The 27,247-nt window shown below is 45.7% G+C and overlaps 1 protein-coding gene across 1 annotated transcript in view; it reads right to left on the bottom strand.

Annotated features, from left to right (window-relative positions):
* PEX14 (peroxisomal biogenesis factor 14) overlaps positions 1-27,247 on the bottom strand; it is a 135,584-nt gene that overhangs the window by 69,245 nt on the left and 39,092 nt on the right. Inside the window, exon 3 of the mRNA XM_066375043.1 lies at positions 8,418-8,502. Coding sequence (XP_066231140.1) covers positions 8,418-8,502 — 85 coding nt within the window. The remainder of the gene's footprint in view (positions 1-8,417; positions 8,503-27,247) is intronic.

Here is a 27,247-nt window from a genome sequence, read left to right as displayed (position 1 = left end):
AAGAAAAGGGGAGTAAGAGACTGAAGAAATAGGAAGGCATTACACATATATCAAAATAAAACATGCGTGAATATGAGATTGAGATTTTGGACAGAAAAAAAAATTAAATTTATGAGCCTATATTCCTTCAAAAACAGGTTAAAAGGATTATTCTAGAAACAAGGATTCTTTTAAAAAAAAGGATCCTTCACTTAACCAATGACCAGAATGTCCTCTCAGAATCCAAATCTGTGCTAAATGTTAATGATAATTTGCTATGCTGTCTTTTTCGTCTTATTAATTTCTTTCTACCTATTGTCATGTTTATATTAAAAAACAGTTTTATATTCTCTCTGGAAGAACATAATCTCATGAGATTTTAAACAAGAAAAATAGACCCTAGGCCATGACCAGTGGCTAAGTGGATAAAGCAATGGCCCAGCATGTGGACGTCCTGGGTTTGATTCCCAGTCAGGGCACACAGGAGAAGCAACCATCTGCTTCTTCCCTCCAACTCTCCCCTTTCTCTCCCTCTTTCCTTCTTGCAGCTAGTGGCCCGATTAGTTTGAGCATGGTCCAGGCACTGAGGATATCTCTGTTGTAGCGCTTCAGCCTCAGGTGCTAAAAATAGCTCAGTACTCAAGCATCAGCCCAAGATGAGGTTGCCGGGTGGATCCCAGTTGGAGTGCATGTGGGAGTCTGCCTTACTATCTCCCTACCTCTCACCTAAAAAAAATAATAAACACACACATACACACACACCCTAGCTTACTCACCATATACAGAATGCTTTTATTTAAGCACACTGCCAACACAACGCCTGTACAAGAATCTTCACCACAGCATTGTTTGGAAAAGCAAAACACAAGAATCAACCTGTATGTTCACTAATGTGAGACTGGTTAAAAAATACTACGAGACATGTGTTTAAGGCAGGGGTCGGGAACCTATGGCTCGCGAGCCAGATGTGGCTCTTTTGATGGCTGCATCTGGCTCACAGATAAATCTTTAATAAAAATAATAATAACGTGTTCGATTCCCAGCCAGGGCACACAGGAGAAGCGCCCATTTGCTTCTCCACCCCTCCGCCGCGCCTTCCTCTCTGTCTCTCTCTTCCCCTCCCGCAGCCAAGGCTCCATTGGAGCAAAGATGGCCCGGGCGCTGGGGATGGCTCCTTGGCCTCTGCCCCAGGCGCTAGAGTGGCTCTGGTTGCAACATGGCGACGCCCAGGATGGGCAGAGCATCGCCCCCTGGTGGGCAGAGCATCGCCCCATGGTGGGCGTGCCAGGTGGATCCCGGTCGGGCGCATGCGGGAGTCTGTCTGTCTCTCCGTTTCCAGCTTCAGAAAAATGCAAAAAAAAAAAAATAATAATAACGTTAAAAATATAAAACATTCTCACTTCCTACCACTCATGTTCATGAGTTGCAGGTGGCTGGAGCCAACCACAGCTGTCCTCCGGGACAACACCAAATTTTTATTGGAGAATGCATAAGGTACACAGGTCGCTATATAGCTCTTACAGAATTACATTTTAAAATATATGGCATTCATGGTTCTCTGAGCCAAAAAGGTTCCCAACCCCTGGTATAAGGGAATACTACGCAGTCACTGAAAAGAACAGAGCAAACCAGAGTGATATAGATATAGAATGACTGCCAAGATACAATGTCAAGTGTAAAGTGTAAAATCTGCTACCATTGTGTTTTAAAAGTGTTTGTGCTTCTGTGGGGGGAGTAATTAATACTAACATGCTTTTATCTGGATACACTGTCTTTGGAATGAGAGGTAAGGAATGGGAGGGGAGCAGCGAGAGATGACTTATTTTTCACTGTCTATCCTTTTTTTACCGTTTTGATTTTTTTTTTTTTTTTTGTATTTTTCTGAAGCTGGAAACAGGGAGGCAGTCAGACAGACTCCCGCATGCGCCCGACCGGGATCCACCCGGCACGCCCACCAGGGGCGACGCTCTGCCCATCCGGGGCATCGCTCTGTCGCGACCAGAGCCACTCCAGCGCCTGGGGCAGAGGCCAAGGAGCCATCTCCAGCGCCCGGGCCATCTTTGCTCCAATGGAGCCTCAGCTGTGGGAGGGGAAGAGAGAGACAGAGAGGAAGGAGAGGGGGAGGGGTGGAAAAGCAAATGGGCGCTTCTCCTGTGTGCCCTGGCCGGGAATCGAACCTGGGACTTCCGCACGCCAGGCCGACGCTCCACCACTGAGCCAACCAGCCAGGGCCTACCGTTTTGAATTTTTGAAGCCATGTACATATCATACCTTTTCAAAAAGTTAATAAGAAAAACTTTAATACAGTAGCCCCCCACACCTATGGTTTCAATTTCTGCAATTTTAGTTAACTGCAATCAACCACAGTCCAAATATATTAAATAAAAAATTCCAGAAACAAATACTTCATAAGTTTTCAATAATACACCCTTCTGAGCAGCAAGACAAAATCTCAAGCCCTCCCACTCCGCCGGGACCAGGGCATTATTCACCCTCTGCCCGCCGTACACGCTTGCCCGTTAGTCCCTTCGTAGCCCTCTCAGTTATCAACTTGACTGTCACGGTCCCCCAGTGCCCGTGTTCCAGTCACCCCTATTTCACCTAATAATAAAAGCACAAGAGTAGTGTGCTGGCAGTTCAGGTATGCCAAAGAGAAGCCATAAGTGCTTTCTTCAATGACAAGGTGTAACCGTACCGGAAAAACCCTAATATACACAGGGTTCTGTACTATCCGCTGTTCTAGGAACCACTGAGGGTCCTGAAATGTCCCCACCGCAGATGGGGGGGACTGCTGTACATGACAATGTCATTCTGCTTTTCTTTGTAATATTGTTGCAGGTACACAAGTTTAAGAAAAGAAGAATCATTTTTCATTTTCAGGGGAAAATCTCAAAGCAACAGGGTAAGTCCAGAGAGCTTTGTTATTTCCCCCCCAAATTGTGCCACTGTCCCCACCTCACCCCCACCATGGGGCGAAGTGTAGGAACCTGCCTGACTGAGCCTGCTTTGGGAAGCAAGCTTTATTAGCTCCCCCTCCAAAGGGGGAAGCCATGGCGTCCCTATTTCCACAGCGTGCAGCTGGTCTAGCTGCTATAGCTCTCCTCCTAGATGCTGAGAAAAATCTGCAGAGTTCAAGACAAGTTTGGATAACAAGGGGAGAGGGAAAATTGATGGGGGGAGCTCCAGTCAGTGTGATGAATGGGCTGGTCCAGAACAGCAGGTGACGGATATGCAGATGCAAGACTGGCAGGGAAGGAAGATGGTCCGTTCACAACAGATGGATGGGGATGTTCAATCATCCTCAGGAACAAGCACGTGGCTGCCACACAGCCCTGTCTGCTCAGCCTGCGGCTCCCCCCTTGCCTGCAGGGCATGGCCTGCTGGCCCCCAGAGGCTCTCTGCACTGGACCCTCCCCAGGGCAGGGCTGGGCAGTAACTGAGGCAGAGTGTGAGGAAGATGCCACTCCACTGCAAGCTGGGGGCTGACTGCTCGTGGGCTACTCCCTCCAGCTTCCAAAACAGTACCTATTCTGTCTCTCTGGTAGTGCTTACTTCCGAGTGAGTCCTGTACTGCTGGGGTGACCGTTTGCCCAGGCCTGAGGGGCTACCCAGGACATAAGAACTCCAGTATTGAACCCGGGTCACCCAACCGATGGGCCACTGTCCTCCACTTGTTTTCTCCCTCTTCACGGTCAGTGAGAGAGAACCTATTCAGTTCAAGCTCATGCCGCACAGAATTCCTTACATGGGGCACTTGTCTCCTCCAGTCAACGGAGATAACAGAGAAGACAAGACACAAGAAAACTCATCCAACCCTTGTGTTTCTCGGAACAAGAACATCTTTTTAAAATGTGCATGATAAACAAGGCTCAGTTAATTACTCCAGCAGGATAGGAATGAATGTAAGTCTTGACACCACAATCCACGTCTCGCTAACAAAGTTAACAAAGACTCAGAAGGGCCAGGCCGCCCCTCGCAGGGTCAGTGCAGTTCCTTCCAGCTCAGCCGCAGGAGTTTGGGACAGCGAGGAAATGGGCCACGATCAGGCGATCAGGCGCGGGGTGGGAGCTGGCAAGATCTCCATCCATGCCCTGCCCCCTCCAAGCTATCTGCTGGACCCAAGCTCTAGGAAAAAACCAGCATTATAACAAGACTTCTGGCTTCTCTAAGACACATTAAAGAATTAATTATAAAGTAAGGCTCAAGGAGAAAATTAATTTTAGAAACACATGAGGTTACATTTTTTTTTTCCTGGAGATGGGGGAGGAAACGCAGTTATTTTCGTTTTCATCCTAGGGGCACAAGCTGGGAGCTGTCCAGTCGATAACCTGGCCATCAGAACAAGGTTTGTAATTAAAAGGTCAGTGACCTGGAAAGCCAGGGCCCCACTCCCAGAGCTTCTCAGTAATGACGGAGCTATTAAATTAAGACTGTTATGAAATCAATGCTAAAAAAGCTTTCATGGTAACGAGATTCCATTCAAGGACATGCAAACTACCTCATGAAATGGACGTAAATGATAAAAAAGAAAAGTAATAAAAGAGAGTTAAATTGAAATCTGTGTAAGAATTTACTCCCCCTTAAAATACTCCAGGGAGAGAAGCCCTTCACCTCCACCTGACTCCCAAGGTTGAGGCCCGTGGGTTTCCTCCTCAAGTTCACTTCCAGCAAGGAGGCGGCTTTGCTACTGGGGTTCTGCTTCCAGGAACAGAAGAAAGATAAGATCTTGTTTCATCTTCGAGAATGAGAAAGTATAGTGGTGTGTTCTACTTGTTTAGTGTTCCTCCCCACCCCCAGACTATTTATTAGATGAGGGAGAATCCAGTCCTTGACTTATATACTTGAGAGGGCACAATAAACTAAACTGTCCACCAACACCGCCCAGGCCCATTGTGCAGGATTATACAGAACAGTGTGTGAGGCTCACCTTCTTTCTAGAAGCCTGCTTTACAACAGATCCATCAGAGTAAGCTAACAGACAGTGCGAGGTTCCTCCCACTCCTCTACCCTTCAACCCCCTGCCCCCTGAAACGGGCATGACTACTTTTCCCCACTTGACGCTCAGCCCGCCAGGCATGTTTGGAAGCAGACTGCCTCCTATATTTCGTGGTTGGATAGGGTGTCAGATCAACATAAGCCTATTGACAATGACCAAGCCTCTAACTTTCTGGACTGATTCAACTGCTGTTTGTAAGCTACTCTAACAGCCTGGGTTGCAGCCTGCTTTACGCCCAGATATGATGCCTGTTGGCAAGAAGTGCTTCTCTTCACAGACCGATTCTGTGCGGGTCTGAATCTCATGCAGGGCCCGCTTCCCTTCATGTGGGACTGACTCTGCAGCTGATGTGTCATCTGTGGAACTGCGTGGTTGGGGGAAACAAAAGCATTTATTCTAATGCTCTGAAGGTGAACAGCTGCTTTTCTCTTTCATCAAAAAAAAAAAATCCCAATTTAAAAAAATGTTGTAAATTACACAAAATGGCAGTACAAACTTCAAAGAAAATGATAAATGATTCTAATAACTTCATGTTTCTCATTAATGACTCCATATTCAGACTTTAAAGCATCCAAAAGAGATCTCCAAAAAACAAAAATAAACACCAACACAAAAGACCTTTGCAAGCCAATGTGTCTTCCATTCCTATGCCATTCTCCATTGCCCCCCCAGCCCCCCCAAATCAGAGAGCACACATCTAACCTGTCAGCAGCAGAGCAGGAAGCAGCCCCTGCTCTGGGCTGCGGTTTCACAATAAAACAAACTCAGCTGATGCGCCTAAAGTTACCCTCATTTCCCACTGAACTGACATGCACTACAGGGACCTCAATTTCTATATTAAATATTAAATAATATTAAAAGAAAAACAAAATTGGATTTGCCTTTTCAGGAAAGAGATGTTTATTAAAAAAAAGAAAGTCAAGATTATAATTCAAGGCAGTGCTTCTCTGCAATTCCCCGAAGTGACATTTGCTAGGAAAAGCCAAGCCTACAGTAGCTGCAAGTTCTCCCAGAGCCAGCACCCCCAGCCGCCTCCACAACGAGCCCTTCGGGGGGACACCAACGGTCAGGGGACCAGAGCCTTGGTCCCCGCCCCCAAGACCCCTCGATCCCTGAAAGACCAAGTCTCCTTCCTTCCCAGTTTATAGTAGGGAGGGGCGGGCACATGCTAGCTCCGCTGCAAAGGCCCCTCCCCCCTCGTCCTGTCAGAGCCGGTGCCAAGCTACCCCGATCACATCCACCTGACCCTGGGAACAAGTGCAAATTTGAAAAGTGAAGTTCATATCCACAAAGGGGTTCTTCCCCAGGTGACAATCAAACCTTGGAATTCTCTGCCCAGAAAAGGTTTTGCCAGAACTTACCCTGCTGGGATTCGCCTCAGAAATGGATCATCACTGACCGAAGGAGCGTTTTGGAAGCTAGTGGTATGGGTGACCGAGTCCAGAGATCCCGGGTTTAAACACGGGTAAGCTCGTGAGGAAGACAGGTGGACGCCTCTCAAGGTTCCGGTTGCCTAAAACCCTAGAACCGCTAACGCCCGGGGGGGGGGGGGGTCACAGAAGGAACTAAGCCCACTCTGTCAACAAGTACCCATCTCCTTCAGGTCTCTGCTCCCGTACCACTCTCCGAGGGACACGAGCTAATCGCCTGGTGTGAAGTACGATCCATGCCCACACCAACTGCGACCCTTGACCCATGGGCCCGGGCAATCGCCACGCCACCACGCCACATGCCGCGTGTCTCGTTTCTCACTGACTTGTCTGCCTTCCCCATTAGAATTTAAGCTCAGAGGGGACAGGGATTTCAACTGCTCCCGACTAAAACAGGGCGTGGCACAGGGTAAACTCTCCCTCTTAGATGAGTTAATTAGTCGTGTTTTCTTTCTAGAAGGAGCAACAAATAAAAACTGCACACAACAGTTTCCTCTCTACAGTAATTATTAGCCGACTAACTCAAAAGAAGTATTATTTGGTCCGGAGTTCCTCTCTCTCTCTTTTTCTCTCTCCCTCTCCCAGTCAGGGATTTATTAAAATTAAACAGATTAGATGGAGCTCCTGATACTAAAACTGCTCAGCAAAGCCTGCGGTGGGGAAGTGCCGGGCAAACACCAGAGACATTTGTCTCTAAATTGCTCTAAATACCTTCTGCAAATGAAATTCTAACCCAGCTGCATTTGAGAGAAAATGAGGAATAACTGGTCACTGTCAGTGGAAGAGAAGATCAGGCAGTTATAATATTGCACAATATACTGGGGCGAAGGATCTCTCGGCAACCATAGATTTTGTCTCAGGTTACCCCGGGTAATCAACACAGCTTTTAGGCTCAGCTTTCTCCAGCTTCAACGCTTTGATGAGAGAGCTGAAATCCCCAAGCTTTTATGATTAATTACTCCCCATAGGTACACATATTTCAAGGAAAAACTCCTTTACGGCATGATGGTTGTGGAGTGGAGAGGCCAGCCAACGCACTCCAAATTTTAATAATCTCCTGCGAACGGGGATGGGGGCAGGCAGGCCGCTGCCGCAGCGCACAGCACCCTCGCCAGCCGGTCCCAGGGACCGGCCTCTAACAACCGCCTGGGGAGGCAGCACCTGGGCTTATTCTGCTCAACCTGAGAGTGCAGCCCGGGACCACAGTCCTGCCGTCGCCTCAGTGGGGACCGTGGAGCAGACCAGAAAATGCCACCAAACCACTCCCATCTGCTTTTCTAGCCACAGCTGACTTCGAGCTCAAAACCCAGGATTTTGAGGCTGGCACCCCGCTCTTAAAGGAAAGAGTTCTGTTTGGGGGAAAGGAAACTCCCCTCTCTCATGGTGTATAAGCTTTCTAAAGAAAATGAAAAGTCAGAGTTCATTTTTATTTGTTTTGGGTTATTGTTTGACAAAAAGAAAAATATCCAAAATTTCAACAAAGCCAGAACAGATTCTGTCTGCTTCAGACAATATTGAATCTGTCAAGACCCATTTAATCTGTGCCTACAGAAATACCATAAAACCAGTAATTTACCACTTTAAGCTGTAAATCAGGCTGACCCCAGCTTGACCTTAACCTGACCTTGTTTAGTCATCTCGTTCCCGTTTTCCTTCACTTCTTCCAACCTCACCCTTTACTAACGCAGCTGACCTACAGCAGTCATCTGGCAGCCCGGGTCCTTACCAGAAGAACGGAGCAGGAGGCAGAAGTCTGATCATACCAGCCTCTCTGCTGCTGAACACTGACCGTGCCAGGCTGTCCCGGGCTGAGCTGTTGGCCCTACATCTGGAGGTCAAATATCCGAATTGGAGCATATCTGCCCCCCCCCACTGGGGGGGCACCCTTCCCACCCACCCCCACACTAGTGGGACAGCTATAGGAAATCCTCCCGTCAACACTGTGGCTTCCATCTGTCCTGTCCCCAGTCACTCTCTGCAGGCCACTATGCACGGCCACAGGGAAACTGTACCTTTCTTCTTAAGGAATGCCCTCCTGGTGGCAAGTGGGCTCTGGCGGACACGGGAATTCTGCAGAAACTTCACTGCTGTGGCAATCTGGTGGGGAAGATAAAACAGAGGAGAAAAGTAAACTTCAATAGTCTGAATTTCAAGATTAAAAATCCTAGAAACTCATCTGATTTCCATAGAAAAAACACACCGTGTGGTCACATTTAAACCCAGTTGTTTCTCATATTTAAAATATACCTGCACAAAAGACTCTGTCAGTTACCCACCTTCACTGGCTTCCTGTGTCTGATTCTGTTAAATCTAATACCTTTAGCCTTGCTTTTAAGACCTACAACAATCATTTCTTGTTCTTCCAGTTCAAGCCCCTTGGCAGGTAGCCCTCTCTTGGCCACTCGCATCCACATCATGACACCTGTGCCCATACCGTGACCTCTTCCTAGAACCTGTGTGAATATTGCACGCCTCCAGCACAGCCCTGTTACAGCCTGTTTTGATGCTTGAAGCCCTCCCTAAATAAGCATGCTATCTCTCATCCCCCTACTCTCTCAACTTCCTCAGTGCCTGTAGCGTGCACCACATAACTGAAGACACGATGACACTGTCCTCTATGCTCAGACTGCCTCCCCAAACCCACTGAGGGCATCCAAGGGGAAGAGAGCACATTGCCTCTCCAGAGCCTGGCTCAGTGCTGGGCACCAACGGCTGGGCCGATGACACATGCAGCAACATGCACAGGCGTTCACACTGCTCCCTCCCATGCAATCGCTTCGACGCTGAAGAGCCTTCAAAGGACAAAGTTTGGGACTTTATGGCTAAAAGCTGACAGACTTACAGATTATCTGTCTATCTTGGCATGGCAGTTAAGGAAACCTTCATACCTACAAATGAGCCAGGTAGCGGACGAAAGGGGAAGTGCTGAAGGCATTCACCTTCATATCCGTCGTCACACACTAAGCCTGTCTGCACACTGCCTGTCTGCCCTCCAGCCCACACACTAGTGCCACAGCAACCTGCCCAGGTAGGAGAGAGGCTGTTTTAAGTGACTGCCATTATTCATCTCATCAAAACCAAAATAATAATATAGTCTTATGTTACAGGGTAAAGTCAACAGGCCCTACAGTTCACTCGTAAGCTGTTGAAAGGAAAAAATTTCTAAGGAGCCAAATATAAGGAAGTTTTCTAAGATCCTTCAAACTAAGGGTAGCAGTTATATAGAAAAGCAAAGAGAAAGCACTGTGACTGCAAGAGGAACAAAAATTACAAATATTCTATTCATATTTTACATGAATTTAATCTTGGGGCCAGACTTCTCAGATAACAAAAGATAGCAGATAAATCAGAAGGAGAAACAAAAAGCCAGGGCAATTCCTCTATCTTTTCCCTGTTGTCCTTCCGTGGGATGCTGGCCTAACATTCTCCCTAAAGGATGAACTCAGGGACCCCGGTTTTTAAGCTTTGGGCCTGTGAGTGACAGAAAACCTGCTGTTCCTTGGGACTGCTATAATCTGCAAACATACTAGCCACTGCCATGAACTGCAGTGATCACCAAGTAGTTCTAGACTAGAGAACACTGCGAGAGAGTCTAGAACCCCAAAACTAAATGTTCCAGCCCCCAACCAGATCCACTCAGATGCACCAACATCAAGAAAAATCAAACAAATACCCACAAAACAGGTGAACTTTAATACAGAGATGGGAGCCTGATCTGCAGTGGCGCAGTGGATAAAGTGTTGACCTAGAACATTGAGGTTGCCGGTTCGAAACCCCAGGCTTGCCTGGTCAAGGCACATATGGGAGTTGATGCTTTCTGCTCCTCCCCCTTTCTCTCTTCTGTCTCCTCTCTCTCTCTCTCTCTCTCTCTCTCTCTCTCTCTCTTTCTCTCTGTCCCCTCTCTCTAAAATGAATAAATAAACTCTAAAATAAATAAATAAAGTTAAATTTTAAAAAATACAGAATGGGAGAGGGGAAAGAAAGAAGAGAAAAAAAGCAAAAGGATGAGAGAGAAGGGAGAGAAGGAAGAGAAAAGGGAAGGGAGAAGGGGAGGGGGAGGAGGAGGGGGAGAGGAAGGGGGGAAGCTGAGGAGCTGGGGCAGAATGGGAGGCAAAAGGCAGGAAAGGGGAGAAGTGTGAAGGGGAGGCGGCCAAGGAAGAAGGAGTAAACAAAAGGGAGAGAGGCCTGTGCCGTGCCCTGGACAGAGAATGGGCAGTCAGTCACCAGCCCCACAGGGTCAATGCCAATGTGCACAATTCAGATGGCTCTAGGATAACTGTTCTTCACCTGGAGAAAGGACTATACCTCCCCACACAAGACAATCAGAGCGCTTGCACCATGCGGCAGCCTCTGCACGCTGGGGCATGTGGACCAGGTGTCTGCGGACCAGGTGTTGGAGGAAATGTGGCCGAGCAGGTCCCAGGCAGGAGGTGCTAATAGCACAGCTCCGCTCACTTACCCATAAGCATACACCTTTCCCTCATCCTTCCAAAATTTTCCATGACAGAGAAAGAAAACAGAATCCTACCACTAAAATGCACAGGTTTCACCTTGCTTTTTTAATATAGTCCTTGGTATATGCATTTCTGGTCAGAGAGCAAAGTTCTGATGGGTTTAATGGTGCACTCAATGCAGTGCTTGGCGCATTCCATCAATTTTTTTTAAAAAAAATTGCATCTCTTATTTCTTTAAATACATTAATCAGCCTAGTGTAGGCAAAACGGATCCATCGGACAATGCAATAAACATGAATTATCATCTATCCAACACGCATAATGGCTTAAAAATACATAATAGCAGGTGTAGTTTAAATGATTAGTTATTACACCTGTGGTGGGTCTGATTCAATTGGGAAAAATCATCTTTAATAGGTTAAAAGGTTTAGATCACCATGCTTTCCTTAAAGTGGCTGTAGAGAGGGGATGATGGAGTGTGCTGTCATTAGTAATTCATTTAAGAAAAACGTGGGGGATATAGCAAAGAACAGCATAAACGAGCGAATCCAATTTAAACATCAGGTAAAGTAGAAAACACCTTTTAAAAAAGCAAGATAAATGAATTTGGAAGGGAGATGAAATTGACGTATTTATTTTAACGGGAATTTGACAAAGTCCCGGCACACTTCAAACTTGGAAAAATATGAACAATTTCTTTTAAAGTTTCCATTCACTAATTTCAAGCCATATAAAATAATACTGCCAAACACCTACATAAAGTGTGTTTGGGGCTTGTTTATGTTCCTCTTGATCTTTGTCTGAAAATGCAGGCGACAGGCGAATCACATATTTAACAGCATTGATATCACTACACCAGATGCAAAAATATAAAAGCATCCAAACTAACAGCCTCAACATAATGTACTGAATAAGAAAGAGAACCAGCTAAGCAGCTACATGTAAGTGTGAACATTAGCCTGCCACTAATTTCTTCGGCTACTCCCTACTCTCCTCCTCCGTCCGCATAAGAAACTGGCACTACAAGAGGGAGACAAGAACCTGTCCAACCTAGGATTTTATAAGCCCTACAATTCATGCATAGATTTCCCAAAACTCTGTGCCCCCAAAGCAAAGGTTTTAACATGCTGACCACACTGACAGTGCATCCTGCGCTCCCCTATTGTTGGACACTTTTCATTAACTTCATGAAGCAATTCAACTGACTCTTTCCTCCGCAGAGGTCCGGCACACACAACACGCTTTTGTTGGATGAAAAATGGTGGGGTGCCTGCAGCCTGTCCTGTATTATCGTTTGATTTTCTAATTAGGAGATGAATGTGACTATTCAAGGGTTATATTTGTGCCCAAATAATTATATAAATTCAGGCCAAATCTTCCGCCTCAATGTCAAAGATATAAAACGGAGACAGGAACTTTACTGCGCCTGTTGTGGGAGCGCAGCAAGCCGGAGAAATCCTGGCGCAGAGCACCTGGTGCCGTTGCTGAAGCCACTTGCCACGGAGACCGTGCTAAGCATGGCCCTGGCCTTCACTCCTCCTCCTCTTGCACCAGGAGAGTTCTTGATGAGTGCGCCCCGAGTTACCAGTTGCTGGTTTCATAAAAATCAAGATGACAAACTCAGAAGAAAACAGAAGCCAAGTTTCTCGCCACCCCTACTCCTGTGTTCCTATCCCCTGCCTCCCTCTCCCCAAAACGCACACTAAACCCTGCCAATATCAACTCCATGATTTTAGGGAAATCTGATCATCTTCACTGTTTGTCACTTAAAGCTAGTGGTGAAACTGAGGTACAAAGAAGAGGAGTAAATTCTCACCTTTGCAATGGTGCCATAGGAGTAACTATCAGCAACCCGGGGGAAAAAAAGAGGGGACTTCAGGTTAAAAACACCTTTGCATCTGAGATGATTGGCCAATTGAGAGAGATCTGTGTTTGAGAGACCAGGATTTGTAACTGTATAAATCAATGGAATACAGTCTACTCAGGGGCTATCTACGATGAACTATGTGCTGTTAAATGCATTGTGTAGGATAAGTAATCCCTGGTGAGAAGAGGTTCCTGACAGTCCTCATGGAAGAGCTGCTTCCTCTGTGCTCTCTGCTGTCCTACAAAAGACCTGCACACTGTCATCTCCACAATGCACACTTCCTTTTCTGCACGAGGGGGACGGGAGAACAGAGCTTACCTATTAAGGAACCTGGAGTTTGAGGGAGCCTTAGCACTCTGCACCTGACATGTAAACCTGATGCATTGTCTCCAGCGACACTTATTTGGAATGTCACCAATTCCAGCACCCCTGAGTGCTACACACACATCTATCTCCTAAAATGTGAGCATTCATTAGCCATTTTAAAATATTAAAAATATTCAAAAATTAATGACACTAACAACAAAAGCCAAATCCCTTTTAACCCAGAGAGATCACAACTAGAGGGCAAAAGAAAATGACCGATACGCGGGCCCCAAAGCCCATTCCCACACCGCACCGCTACACCTGCGCTGCTCTGAAGATTAAATTGCCTGTGAGAGGTTTCTCCACTCGCACACTAAAGTAGATAGATACCCAGAATCCTGTTAACAAGCGGTAAACCAAAGACACTCGAGTTTTAACAAGGACTGACTTTAAAAGCCAGGCATTGCCGAGAATGCGAGAACCCTCTTCAAACAGAAATGCTGCATTTTAGTAAGAAATCAGTACTCTGTCAGGAGTTCCATGACAAATATGGTCATCGGTGGCACAAGGAAATAGTTGCAAAGCAGCTGTTAATCAGAGAAACACATCGTAGAACGCTGATGCTAGCACTCGTGAAAAAAATGCAACGGGCTAATTATGAAGCTATATATCTCACTAAAGAGGCTGTGTTCCTTGAGATTCAGGCAAAGCACTCTCGGAGCCAGGGTCCTAGGACAACATAATTCTGGTGTTCTGCATCCAGGATCCTCTCTGATCTGTGGTTCACAACCCCACGCTCTTTCCAGCAAGGGAACGGCTGAGGGTGGCCACCCCAGAAGCAGCACCATCCACAGCCTCATTCCAAGATGCTCCACGAACACATCTGAACGGTGTCATATCCTAAACCAGAATGAAAGAAAATCTATGGGCGTGCAGAAGAAATGTGGGAATTATCGTTGCAAGTGTGGCAGGTGGAGCAAATAAATGGGTGGGAGCCTCAATCGGGAAGAGCTCTCCGCGAAGACGCCAAAAAGAAAGGAAAGAATAAAAAGAAGAGGCAATAAACAAAACGGCAACCATTGTGCTCCACATCTGTGTCAAAGGGAGGAAGGGGGCCGCAGAAGGCTCTAGGAGTGTGAAATGTGACTCGGGGAAGCCAGGGGCTAGCAGGCAGGTGAGAGGGGAAAGTTAATATGCAGAGGAAGGCTCGGTCAGCCAAAATTCAATACGATCCTCCGCAAGGACAAGGAGGAACGAGGCTCCCCGAAACCAGCCGAGTGGGGTGGGGGGAGGGGCGCCACTGGCCGCTCGGCGCAAAGCCGCTGGAATGGCAAGAGGGGAATAACCTTGAGGTGGCCACGCGCTCGTGCTGCAGCCCCAGCGCGGAGCCAAAGTGCCCCCTAGCCGGAGGCGGCGGCTGCGCAGGCCGGGCGGCCACCCCGCCGAGTCCAAGTCGCACAGCCCAAATGAAGTGTTTTCACTCAGGGAAAATGAAATGTTGTGCAAGATGAAACAGAATGAAAATTGAGGTTTTAGGTAATTACTAGTTGGCATTTACATATCACGGGCTGGTTCAACACCTATTCATTTTCCTCTTTTATTTTCAATTTTTAAAAATTGCTCATTAAAAATGAACAGATGACAGTGACAAGATTCTTTTTTTTTTTTTACCTCTTTCTCCTCTGAGGGTTACAAAATCAAGAGGTACTTTTTAGCCCAGTGATCTACAATTAACACACACACGAAGGTATGTTTTATTTGCATCAAGGGGGGGGGGAGATGAGGGAAAAGTCAACAGAAGGCAAGAAGTTGAAAAATAAAGACAGCGAGTTGCACTTGAGGGGACGCTGAGCTGAGCGGGGTGAGGGGCGGCTGCCTGGGGCTGGTGCTCAAGGAGTTAAAGGGAAGAGCCTCTCTCTCAACTTGGAATTTCCTGGTTTTTGTCCTTGTGTCCTTCCCATTGTTGGTCCGGGTTACAGCCCTATACTAATTAAGCTGTGGGCCCTAATTTCCTTTGTTTTACTTTCCTCTGTCCTTTTGTTTTTCACATTAAAGAAATAAAATCATCTCTGGGAGAAGGGCACAAGAGTTGACATGACAGAATGTGGTATTTTTAAGGTCTATTGTGCAAATCTGTATTTAGGGAATCCCAAAAGCAAGCATTATTGACCCTGGTCTCTCTTAACACACATTGATAAACGTAGTAAAAGCATTTATCAAAAGTGGCAGCGTCATATGCACAAAAACTACCTTGCCAAGGGAAATGTCTCTGCATTTAAGTTTTTCTTGGTCCCAGTTAAAAATATTGCATGAACGACTTGTCAGATAGAATGTCATTGTTTGGTTATTTTATTAAACTAGTTTTTCCAGAAATGTATGTAGGAATAAGAAGCATTTAAGCCAACATGTAGTGTTTCATACTAAATGACGCTGGGTGCCACGGCGCAGCCCTCAGCGCGGAGGGAGCTGCGGCAGCTGAGCACCGGCTATGGCCACAGAGGCACCGCAACTGCACCCCTGAAAGGGCTGGAGCGCTCACACTCGCAGGGGAGGAAATGAACGCCCCGCTTCTGGGCAGAGAAGATCAAAGTTCCCTTTTAGGGAAGGCTGAGAGGGAAAAGGATTTTCTCCTTCAGGGAGAAAGAAAAGCAAATGTAAATGCCTCGTCCCAATGCACCCCCACCTGAATTTAGATAGCAGCCCCTCTAATTCTTGATGCAACCAACAAAGCAGTAACCCAAAGAGGGGAGAAAAAAAGGATGACATTTGCCTTTTCCTTGGCTTTGAAATCCAACTGGCAGCAAATTGTTTGAAGTCTTGTTTAGAGAAGAAACTGTAATAGCCTCTATACTGAAAAGAGGAGGAAAATGCCATTATCCACGGAGCACGGTAGCAGTGACCTCGGCGGAGAAGGCAAATGAGCTGGCTGCAAGTCTGAGGTTCAGCCGGCGTGCCAGGAACAGAAATAAAGGGTTTATGTGCCAAAGACGTGGCGAGAATGGGGTGCTCGGTCCCAGGAGACACGAAGAAAAGGCAGGAGTTCAGTGTCTCACACACTGTCTTTCAGGAGCTCCATGGCTGCCCCTCCTTCCCATTTCCCTGGGTTTGATATATTCTGCATCCCTCTAATTCCCCTGCACTGTTAAAGAAGAGGCAACCCAGGCTTCGTGCTGTAAAATTAATGAAGGTGTCAAGCTGTTAAGTTGAATCACTCCAAAGGAATGTAATGACTCAGTGTCCAAGATGCTCCCTAGGAGAACTGTGAGCTCACTCAGTGACGGTGGCTGGTGACTCCACCACTAAAAATATGTTGCATACAGTCTCCAGGACCTTCCTAAATGATACCGCTGTCTCTACTTCCTAGTCCCTTTCCTGCCACCACAGGTTTCTGAAGGTTACTGCTACCCTCCAAATCCTTCAGATGCTCAACAGATGAAACATGGCTTCAGTTCCCCCTTCTTTTGAAGTTGGGGCCAGACAAAGATGGGCAAACTCCAGCACGCGCTATTGAGATGTGAGGTGATTAGGAAGGGGACAAAGCAAGGTTACGTCATGGACAGTGAAAATCTCCAAGCATGAAGTCATCACTGGGGCTAGACACTGAAGAGATGGCCACCAGATGGTGCATGGCAGGGACCCTTCATGATGTTAGTACCTCCTGGCCTCAGGGCAATGAGATGGGCTTCTAGGTTCCAAGGAAGATAAGCTGTTGACCTAGAAGCTCTGTCCACTGTCACCCCACATACAGCACAAAACTAAAACCTTTGAAGAGTCAATAAATGGCACTCCTACCAGACACCCTACCTAAAAAAGAAAATATTGAAGGAAGTCTAAATGTTAAAACATAGATTTAAATACAAAAACAAGTAATGGTCATGGCCAAGAAATATTACAAATCCAAAAGATAGCAAGAAAAGAATTTAAAATGGCAAATGTGTCATTATTTACACTAGCCAACATCTGAAAGCAACCTCAGTGTACATCAATAGATGAACAGACAAAAATTGTGGAATATATACAATGGAATAATATTCAGCCATAAAAAAGAATGAAATTTTACTGTCTGTGACACCGTGGATGGACCTCAAGAGCATTATGCTAAGTGAAATAAGTCAGACAGAGACAAATACCGTAGGATCTCTCTTATATGTAGAATCTAAAACAAACAAAAACAAAAAACTAGCTCAGAGATACAGAGAACAGATTGGTAGTTCCCAGAAGTGGGGCAGGCGGGAAGGGGTATAGGGGTGTTCATTTATTTCTTAAAAAAGAATCTGTGTTACAGATGTATGACATAACTTCACTGAAGTGAGTGGGGAGAAATTTACCTAAGTAACTTAGAAACTGTGCAGAGACAACAAGACTAAGGACTAAAGAACTATACATAAGCACTGTGCTGAGTTTATAAAGCTGTCTCCCATTCTGATACCACTATACATGTGTATTGGATTGAGCAAACAGATGATCAGATGACAGAGAGTGGAAAAAAATGAGATAACTTTTTAAAAATAGAAGTAAGTATACCTTGAGCCCTTCCCTTGTACTATGCTAAAGACAAATGAGGAAATAAGGTCGAGCCCTTTCCATATGGTTACCATACATTCTGCTTACCTCTTTGCTTTTATACTTGATCTTCCCTGTCTGCATGTAGTATTCCCTTCTTTACCTACTAAATTAATTTGTACACTTCCCTTCACCATAAAAAGAGGAATTTTGGCTCTGGCCAGTTGGCTCAATGGGAGAGTGTTGACCTGGCCTGTGGAAGACCCGGGTTCAATTCCCATCTGCTTCTCCTCCCCCTCTCACCTTTCTCTCTTTCTCTTTCTCTCTCTCTCTCTCTCTCTTTCTCTCCCTCCTGCAGCCATGGCTCAACTGGAGCAACTTGGCCCAAGTTGGCCCAGGGCACTGAGGATTGCTCCATATCTTTCACCTCAGGCACTAAGAAGAGCTCAGTTGCTGAGCAATGGAGCAATGCCCTAGATGGGCAGAGCATTGCCCCCTAGTGAGTTTGCCAGATTGATCACAGTCCAGGGCATGCATAAGTCTGTCCCCTCCTCTCACTGAATTAAAAAAGGGGGGGGGGATTTTTGGCTAAGCTCACCTACTTTTTAACTAACCTGCAACTGCTTTGACCTCTTGGCTAGACATTGCTTAACTGGAGAGTGTCTTATTTAAAATATTTCACATTTAAAATTTTTTTTTTAATAAAATGACAAATATGGTAGCCTTTAAATCACCTTTAGACCCACTGGAAAACATGAAAGTAAACAATAAGACCTGCTACTAACAGAAGACCACCAGGTCCTAGTCCCTGCTATTAGACTCTTCTTTGACTTAAGGAAAAAAATAAAAAGTATGAGTTCCAGAAGTATATGATTCATAACAGAGTAAGCTGGCAGACTCAAAAATTTTCAAATTTACAGTAAACTGACAGAGATTAGGAACTCTTTCTAGTCAAACAGTCAAATGAAATCAGCTCCTCTTGGAGGAAAGAGACCCCTCACCAGGCACACAAGTCCCTAAGAGTGGAGAGGACACGTTACCTACCAAGACTGTAAAGTCAGCGGGACCAACTCTGGCAATAACTGGGGTGACCTCATCTCCATACAAAGTAAGTCGTTGGCCAGGTTCTACTTCCTAAGAAAGCGTTATTTAACACAGGTCAGCTGCACCTCGGCAGATGACTGCGAAGTAACTTATCTACACACAGGGTACGGCAGCAAGAAGCTACGCCACTGACACAGATCAAAGAGCCAGCGTTTTCTACTGTGGGACTGATTCACATACCCACTGTCAGATCTGTGCCCACAGTACCAAGGTGTAAATGCAGAAGAGAAGCCAAATCAAGAGACAGCACTCCAGTCGCCTTTTCTAATAAACCCCAATTTAGACATTTTTAGCGCAGCAAGGAAATCCACAGCACAGGGGAGGATTCAAATGGTAATCATCATGGCTTTGAACCATTCAGAAACCTTTCACTAAACATCATAAGCGTTCCTATTAACAACCACAGCTACTGATAAGCAAACATACTTTTAAAAATAATCGATTCAACAAACGCCTACTAGACGCCAGAGCCACCCGGGCCATGAGGCTCTCACTGCAGGGCCCCTACCTCTAATGGGAAGTTAAAACGAAGGGTCTCATGCCTTGCATCTGATGTTCTTACCAATCATGGGACTCTAATACGCGCATGTAATTTACTTGCAATTAACGCAAAATTTTAGCAATTTTCACCATTAATCAGTTCTGAGCACGCTCCTCCACCTCTTCCTCCTCTTAAATCAATGGTCACTCAGAGCTCCTTCCAGCTCTGTCTGGGATACACAGAAGTTCACTTTTTGTTATCTGAAGGATGATGTGAATTAGCATCTTGCTTTGCAACCCCTCCAAGGATGAGGTACTTTAAAATTACAAAAACCCCTAGTTTCCTCCATTTGGCAAAAGCTTCCCAAGACATCAGTCATCGTTTTCTGCTCATTGTCCTTTCTCTCTCTCTTCTTGCCTGTTTAAACACATGGACACAGAGTTATTAACTTTTACAGGAAAACCAAATAAAATAATGTCGAAACAAAAAAATGCGGTGATGTCAGGCTGCAGCTAGCACCATTCATCTGTGGGAATCTGATTAGCGCCCGAGTGGCAGAGCTACCTGGAAAAGTGCTCACAATCAAATAAAAAAATGATACCAAAACATTAACCTGATGGCTAAAAACTCCACATTTAAACAGTTAAAGTAATAAAGGAGCTTTTATTGAGTATTTTTTATATTTCATTATGTTCCAAATTGACGAGGACTCCCGGATACATTTTCTAGACTTTTGGTTCCTCAAATCAAATGCTCTCTTGGAGGTTTTTTTTTAAACTAAAAGGAAACAGCATTTCTTGTAAATTTGAATGAAAGGATTAAAGCTTCTCCTACAATATCGATATCAACCTTTAGTGCAAACACAGACAAACACCGCAACAAGCAAGCATTTTTTTTTTATTTATGTACTTTAATTCTGAACCTGCCCTTAGTCAGCAGAGAATTTTTCTCCATGATTTTACCTAAACAAATCCTGCATTTCCTCATTCACATAGGTGTTGCTCAGAGCTGGCAGGGAAGGGAACTTGGTCGAGTGGCAGGGCAGAAAGTGGGCTGGGTCTCAAGAAACCTGCACATTGAGTCCAATCTGGACACTAATGTGTCCTGAAACCCAGCCTCTCACATGCCTGCTGTGCGTCAGATTCCTTAGTTTCTGTAACATAAGGGTTTAAAGAGATGACTTTCTGGGCCCTCCAGCCATACCATTTTAGAATTTTTAAGTTAACTCCATGAGGCAGCCTATGAAATTTAGGCCAGGGACATGGGCTTGGGTCAAGGAGGGTCAAGGACAAGACCCACTTGTTCTGGAACTCAGCTCTCCAATCTTACCCAATTCAGAAAAGGAGAAAACCAACAGAGAGGAGGAAGGAGAGGGAAAAGGAGAAGCAATCACTGCTGCCAAAAAAGAAATTACGAATCCCATATATTATACACACAGCAAAGCTTTACTCACACTACTTACTGTTTATTTTATATAAAGTTTAGGTAGCTTGTGTCCAAATCACAGAAGATTAAAAACTGCAAATGAGAAAGGAGAAACAAGCCAGCTTCTAAAGAGATACTTGCAGAACAAAGACCACAAAGTAGCAAAAAAGCCAAGCAACAAATGTCAAGAGAGAATCATCTGTGAAAAGCAAACAAAAACCTCAAAAAGTTTTTTCGTTTGGGGTCATTTAGCATAGGTGGAGTGGTTTAGAGTCAGGAAAAATAGACAACATATTTATAATTCAACAGGTTTTGAAAACAGAGCTACACTTACAACACAGTATAAACACTGACATCTAAGATACTGAATTATCAGGATTAAACTATATTCCAGATACTCTGCCTAATAAAGCAAGACAGTATATAACCCATTTTATGCACTTCCCAGCCAACAATTTTAAAGTTATTTTGTTTCCTTTTCATATAGATATCAATGGCCATCTAGAAATTGTGGCTATCCAGAACGACTCATTCCAGGAGGTGCCAGAGATGGTTTCCCTAAACTGAACAAGAACAGTTTTTCTTCAAGTTAGATTATGAAGCAGGAAGCCAAAGATTAAGTACTGAATCGCTACTAAGCATTCACTGGGTCTGCACAGTATACCAGGCACTTGTAAATCAAGCAGAACAAGTAAAAATGCTGCTTTTGCTGTTACAATAGAGCACAAGGAGAGAAGCCAGAAGGGATCTTAGACCCTCTGGTCCCACAAGTGATCTAGAACTTCCCTCTTCACCAACCTTGACAAACAACTGGTGAGCCTCCACTTGAATGCTTATAATAAAGAGAGAAACTCATTCCCTTATGAGATTGTCGATTCATTTTTAATTCTTTAAACTGAGTTGAAATCTACTTTCCTGAAGCTTCTATCCATTGGTCCTAGTTCTCTGTAGGAAAACAATACTAACTGATCCACTTTTTGTAACAATGCTGGGTGAGGAATTACAATAGGCCTCTTCCACTTGGCTGTCTTTCCTATAAAAGCATTTCCCTTACTCTGCTTATTAACTAAATGTGAACACCAGCTTCACTGTATAACAGTTTCATGAATTCCACTCTTAAGCTTGGTAAGAGCAGTCTTGCTCTTTCTGGGAGAGCCAAAGCTACACCTGTAATGTCAGAATGCATTAGCAATAATAAAGGCCACAGTAATGCAAGAGACGACTTCATACACACGTCATTGCAGAATGGCTAAATTCAATCAAATATGGCAGCCCTTCCTACAACACTCTGATCACTGGGGCCAGAGCGTGTGACGTAGGCCCACTTACTGGAAGCTGCTGGAATCAGAAAGTGAGCGCTCTGCTCTGAGCCTGTAATGGACGGGGTTTTTACCAGCCCATAAGTGGCTTGGCATCCTTCTTTCCCAGGAATTACCTAGAAATTCATTTAACATCTGAAGACTACAAATGAAACTTCAAAAGGCTAAAAGTACACGAAGAGAGAAGTACGTGGATAGCATCTTGGAGATGCATGATTCCCATGAGGAGAAAAGGAAGCTGCCAGGGGGCGGTGATCGAGGCTCAAAGCCCACGATGGCCTGGTTCTCACTGTAACTCACCCACTTCCTCAGTGACGTCCATCCAGAGGCACTCACCTTTCCTACTTCTGCTTCCTCATCTGTAAAATGGAACTACTACAGCCCAGAGACCCAGAGACGCACCAAAGTGCTACAAGGAGTAATTAGTTAGCATTTATATAACACTTTTGATCTTCAAAGTAGGATTATTAGGCTATAAAGTAGAGTAGATGTGGTTTAAAAAAATCTTTTAAAAACCTAAAATCAAGCATGCAAGCAATTCAGAGGAGCAAAACAGGCTGACATCATCTCCCAACAGCCAGACCCCCTCCAGCGCCACGGGCACCCACTGGCCACCTGAGCTGCATTTGCATGTGGAGACAAAGGTGTAAGAACGTTTTATTAGGGAAGATGGGAGGCAGTAGAAAGAAAGAAGAGAGAAGAGAAGGAGAAGGTTAGAAGAAAGGCACTACAGAAACTGCAAAAGGGAGGAGAAAGAAGAAGAGGGAAACATCAGGGTACTGAAGGCAACCGAAAACAGCAGGGAAGAAAAAAGAAAGAAAAGGCAAAGCCTAACCTTAGAAGATGAGCAAAAACAGGAAGAGAGGAAGGAAAGAAAAAGAAAGATGGAAAACTGCACTAAGGAAGGAAACAAATAAAAAGTACACCTTCTTTTCACAGATAAAATGGCAAAGGTAAAAGTAAAAAAAATTTTTAATAAATAAATTTTTTTTAAAAAAGGCAGGATAAAGAGTAGAGGATGGGAAAGGAGAGCATAAAGCTTTCAAGAACGTGTCTGGAAACCAGCACGCCGGAGGAGGAATCATTAGCAAGTCCACAGTGCGTCTACAGTGATACTGCGTGGATCAATTCATTTAGCGCTGCCCTGTACATTTACAGAAAAGTACCTCTGATATAATAAAGGCTCATAAACACGCAGAAATTGGGTTAGGCCCGTTTCGAATTCCTGCCAAACAATGGTTCAGAAAAATGAAGCTCTATTTTAATTAGCTGGATTCACGAGTGATTTGATAACAGCAGATGCTGTCTGGATGCTTTCAGCTTGATGGGCTCCACATACATGAACTTAGAGTGGTTTTGATGCAATTAGGTATTTCTTTCTGCTCCAACATGCCAGGCCCAAGGACCTGAGCCTGTGGGTAGCCCCTACACATTGCTATATTTATCTGCAGGTTAATATTTCAAATCATGAAGATGAGAAAAGGGACCACATAAGTACAAACGTACTCTTTAAAAGTCACTAGTCAGTAAGAGAGAATACTCTCACAGCGAATTTTTCTTTCCACTAGGGGAAGAAAAGTTGGGTAGCTGGGAAAAAAAGCCACCCAGTGTGGCACCTGTATAGAAATATTTAATGCCGAGGCTGAAACACAACAGACTGTGTACCTGCAATTCTGCAATTCCAGGCCACTGTTACAGCAAAGGATTAGCGCGCCTAATGCACAGCCCGACCTGGGACTAAGTGGCCTTCAAAATGTTCTTTGTAATCAGGCATCCTATTATAACTCAGATCACCGTTCCCTGAGATGGGCGGGGGGTATTCAGGACCGCAACCCTGCAAGCCCAAGTATTTTCACCAGGTGCTTTCAAGCTGTACCTTGCTGCCCCCTCTCTCCCTTTTAAGCACTCTCCTCCGAAGACCATTCTGTTTGCTTTTTGCAAAGCACTCTGCCCTCTGCTAGGACCACTTAGAGCAACACCACCCACATCCACAGAGCTGCTAAAAGACCTGCATAAAACAAGAGCAGCGTCCAGCATCGGGACTCACCTAATAGGAGGACCTGCCCTGTTAATTATCTGTCAGTTTGTCACGGCTGGGCTGAGGCAGGGGGATTATGAAAGCCAGGGGTATTGAAAGGAAGCTCTCTGTTAGGTGGCGGGCTTCTCTTCCTGAAATTCTAAATCAGGCTCTCAAACCGGTTACCCCATTGGAGGACACGTAGTAGGGGGGGGGCAGAAAACAGAGAGGCAAAAGCAAGAGTTCGGACCAACCCATTTGGACAGAAGGGGGAGCACCTGAACCCCACCATGACCACAAGCACACGAGAGAAACACACACACACACACACACACCCCGCACTCTCTCTGAGAGGACAGAACGGACATCGTGACCTTCACACTGTCTCCCCTTCGCCGGCGCTAACAAGCTGAGCACTGTAAATCAAGGATGAAATCCCTGTGCCAGGAAAGCAGAGGAGAAGCACTTCTTCTGTAAAGAGCCCAGAGATGCCGCCTGCTTCTGAATCAGCGTTTCAGGGCAAGAGTCTGGGAGGCAGGAAGCTCCAGGCCAGCAACTGAAGGAAAAATATGTATTTATTATATATGGTAGGCCTTCCTCAAAAGTTATTTATTTCACAAAACCACTCTGCTAAATAGAGGTTTCAATCTAATTGGATTGCAATCTGCATATTGTAAATGCACCAAATGATGTTCTCCTAGACTTCTACCCAGTTTATGGTAGATTTCCCAATACACACACATAATACAAGAATTAAGGAAAGAAGACAATTACCCTAAAATATATACATATTTATACTTATATTTACATGTCATTTTTTAGCTCTGTGCAATCCCCTGCAGGAGGGGAAAATCCAGGCTGTGAAAAGGGATAATGCAGTGATACCCCAAGGGGACAGAGCCACTGAGGAGGAAGAAGGCTCATAGGGCATCAGGTTCGGCGATCAGCAGGGTGCGGCCATGTGTTCAATCCCACGTGTCTGTGGTGAGGCCCCGCTCACCACTAGTCTCTCCTTTCCTTCTTGGGGGATGCGAGGAGGGGACCCCTACTCGTCTTAACTCTCCCCCTCCTATCCACACCCCAAATTAGCCCTGGCTAATTAACAGAGCTGCAAACAGTCACGGACTGAAATAAAGGTTTTTGTCAAGAAGTAAAAAGAAACCTTACAAATCAAATAGAAGAACAGAGAGAGAGAGAGAGAGAGAGAGAGAGAGAGAGAGAGCACCCAAAGCGAAAGGTCAACCTACAAATAATTGAGGAAATGAGAAAAAGAAGGGGGACAGGTCAGGACTTCCCATAAAGGTCCGAAATGTTCTGTCTGCCCCTCTGGGTTCACATCAAGGTGATTTATGAGAGGGGAGGAGACCCTGTCTGGGAAGAGGCGTGGGGACCAAGACCCGCATATGCCCAGGACTTATCTCCCTACATTACGTTCAAACTTACTTTCTGCTTCCTGCTCCCTTCACTCATTTCAAGACAGAAAACATTTAATGTTTTTCAAAACCGCATCCCGAGGGCCCAACAATATCCCGGGCTTCCTCAAAAACTATGCGCTTTCTACTTTACAGCAGCCCCTTTCTGCCCTCCACACGTGGACAACACCAGCCTCTCTGCCACAGGGCATAGCCTTCAGCAACAACAAAAATTAATTCAAAGCTTCAGCTTCCCCATTAAAAAAAAGAAAGAAAGAAAAATAGAAAGAATAAATACGAATTTGAAGGGGAATTCTGCCAAAACCTAAACCTCCCAAATCTGGTTCTGCCACATTCTTGCCCACAGCCTGTACTTCTTGGTGCCTCCCTACATTTTTCAAAATGCAGCTGCACAGACCTCTTAAAAATCAGATTTCTAGCACCTATAATTACAGGGCGCTCGAGCCAGGCTCCTTTAATTAATGAACCTGCCTCCTCTCCCTTCAAAGGGAGTCTGCACACAGGCTGTAGCACAGGGTGCACTGACCCCTGCTCAGTGCTGTCTGCTCACTCTGCCGGGGGCAATGAGCACTCTCCCACCAGAGGCCCCGTCTCACTCGTATCCCAGTGTGGAGCAGGCCTATTACACAGTTAAGGCCATAAAACACTTCTCGGAACTTAAGGGAAGAGATGGAAGCTTTCCTGGGTGTGACCAGCGAAATCCAAAGAGAATTAGGTTCACCCTAGTGCGAGTGCTCCCCAGACTTCTCTCTCCTCCCTCTGCCGGGAGGAGGCAGGCCGTGAGGGCAGGACCGACAGCGCGGTTCCAGGCTGGACAAGCAACAGAGGGAGCGACCTGGGCTTTGAAAACTCTGGAAAAGAAATGAACACAACAGACCTGGGACTGACACTGTCCCAAAGCAGAGCTAAAATTGGCAGAAAAGGCTGGGCCTCTTCAAAGTAAAGCAGGTGCAAACGGGTCACAGCATAAAGACACTGCTCACAGGTCTGGAGAAGATTCTGAGGACATCCCAAGGACAATAACTAACGCTGACGTCTGATCCCAGGTAGTCTGTGCCCATTCTTGATACGACTCCTCTCTAAACCAATACCTGCCCACCCGTTTTTAAAGCACTGGTTTCTTTCTGGCCGCTCTGGGCAGCACAGTCCCGGATGGCCTGCACCTGGTGCGCATGTCAAGATGGCCTACAGCCCCTCTCCCATCAGTGGTTCTGGGGCTGGCTCAGAACCCTGTTTGCTGGAAAGCAGGCTGTCTTTGGCTGCAACAGGGCCTGGAACTGGTTGCAAACAAAGCCACAGAGGCCAGAACAGACAAGGCCTGGGTCAAGTCAAGACAACCCCAGGTAAAGTTTCAAATAGAACTGAGATGCAGTCAAGGACTCCAACAGATCCGGCAATAATGAAAACAGGTTTTGTTCAGTCACTACCAGGTAATAACACCTTCTCAAGGGTCCCTCGGCCCCACAGCAAACCCAGTGGGGCACATTTGCACCACTAACCAAATAAACACACTTCTACAGGCAGAGGGAAAGCTCTCCGACCCTATGCCCAGTGGCACACTTCCTGTGGTGTCCCCAGTGAACGGGGCTACACGTGAGGCTGGGACATCACTGGGGCTAACAAATGAAACCCTGAAGCACTGTCCTTCCTTCTCAGTTCTTCCCAGGGCCCTCTTGCAAGAAGCTGTCAATTCAGCCATTCATATTCTGCCAGAAAAGGGGCCTTCAACATTCCAGCGAGCTTCTGCTGTTGTGAATACAATTTTGAAAAAAGGGGAGAAACAGGAACATCGGTCTATCCAATGGCTAAACCCTCAAATCAATGTGTGGCTCACAATGACCACTGAGCCGAACGGCATAGCATGTCCCATTCATTTCCTAGCACATGACCTGCCTTCTCAACACCCAACACGCAAAGGCTCCCAGAGTCCACC

This window comes from Saccopteryx leptura, chromosome 3, assembly GCF_036850995.1.
Source record: "Saccopteryx leptura isolate mSacLep1 chromosome 3, mSacLep1_pri_phased_curated, whole genome shotgun sequence".
Lineage (NCBI taxonomy): Eukaryota > Metazoa > Chordata > Mammalia > Chiroptera > Emballonuridae > Saccopteryx > Saccopteryx leptura.
The sequence above is the reverse complement of the archived record's forward strand: the minus strand, read 5'-3'. Positions and strand labels throughout refer to the sequence as shown.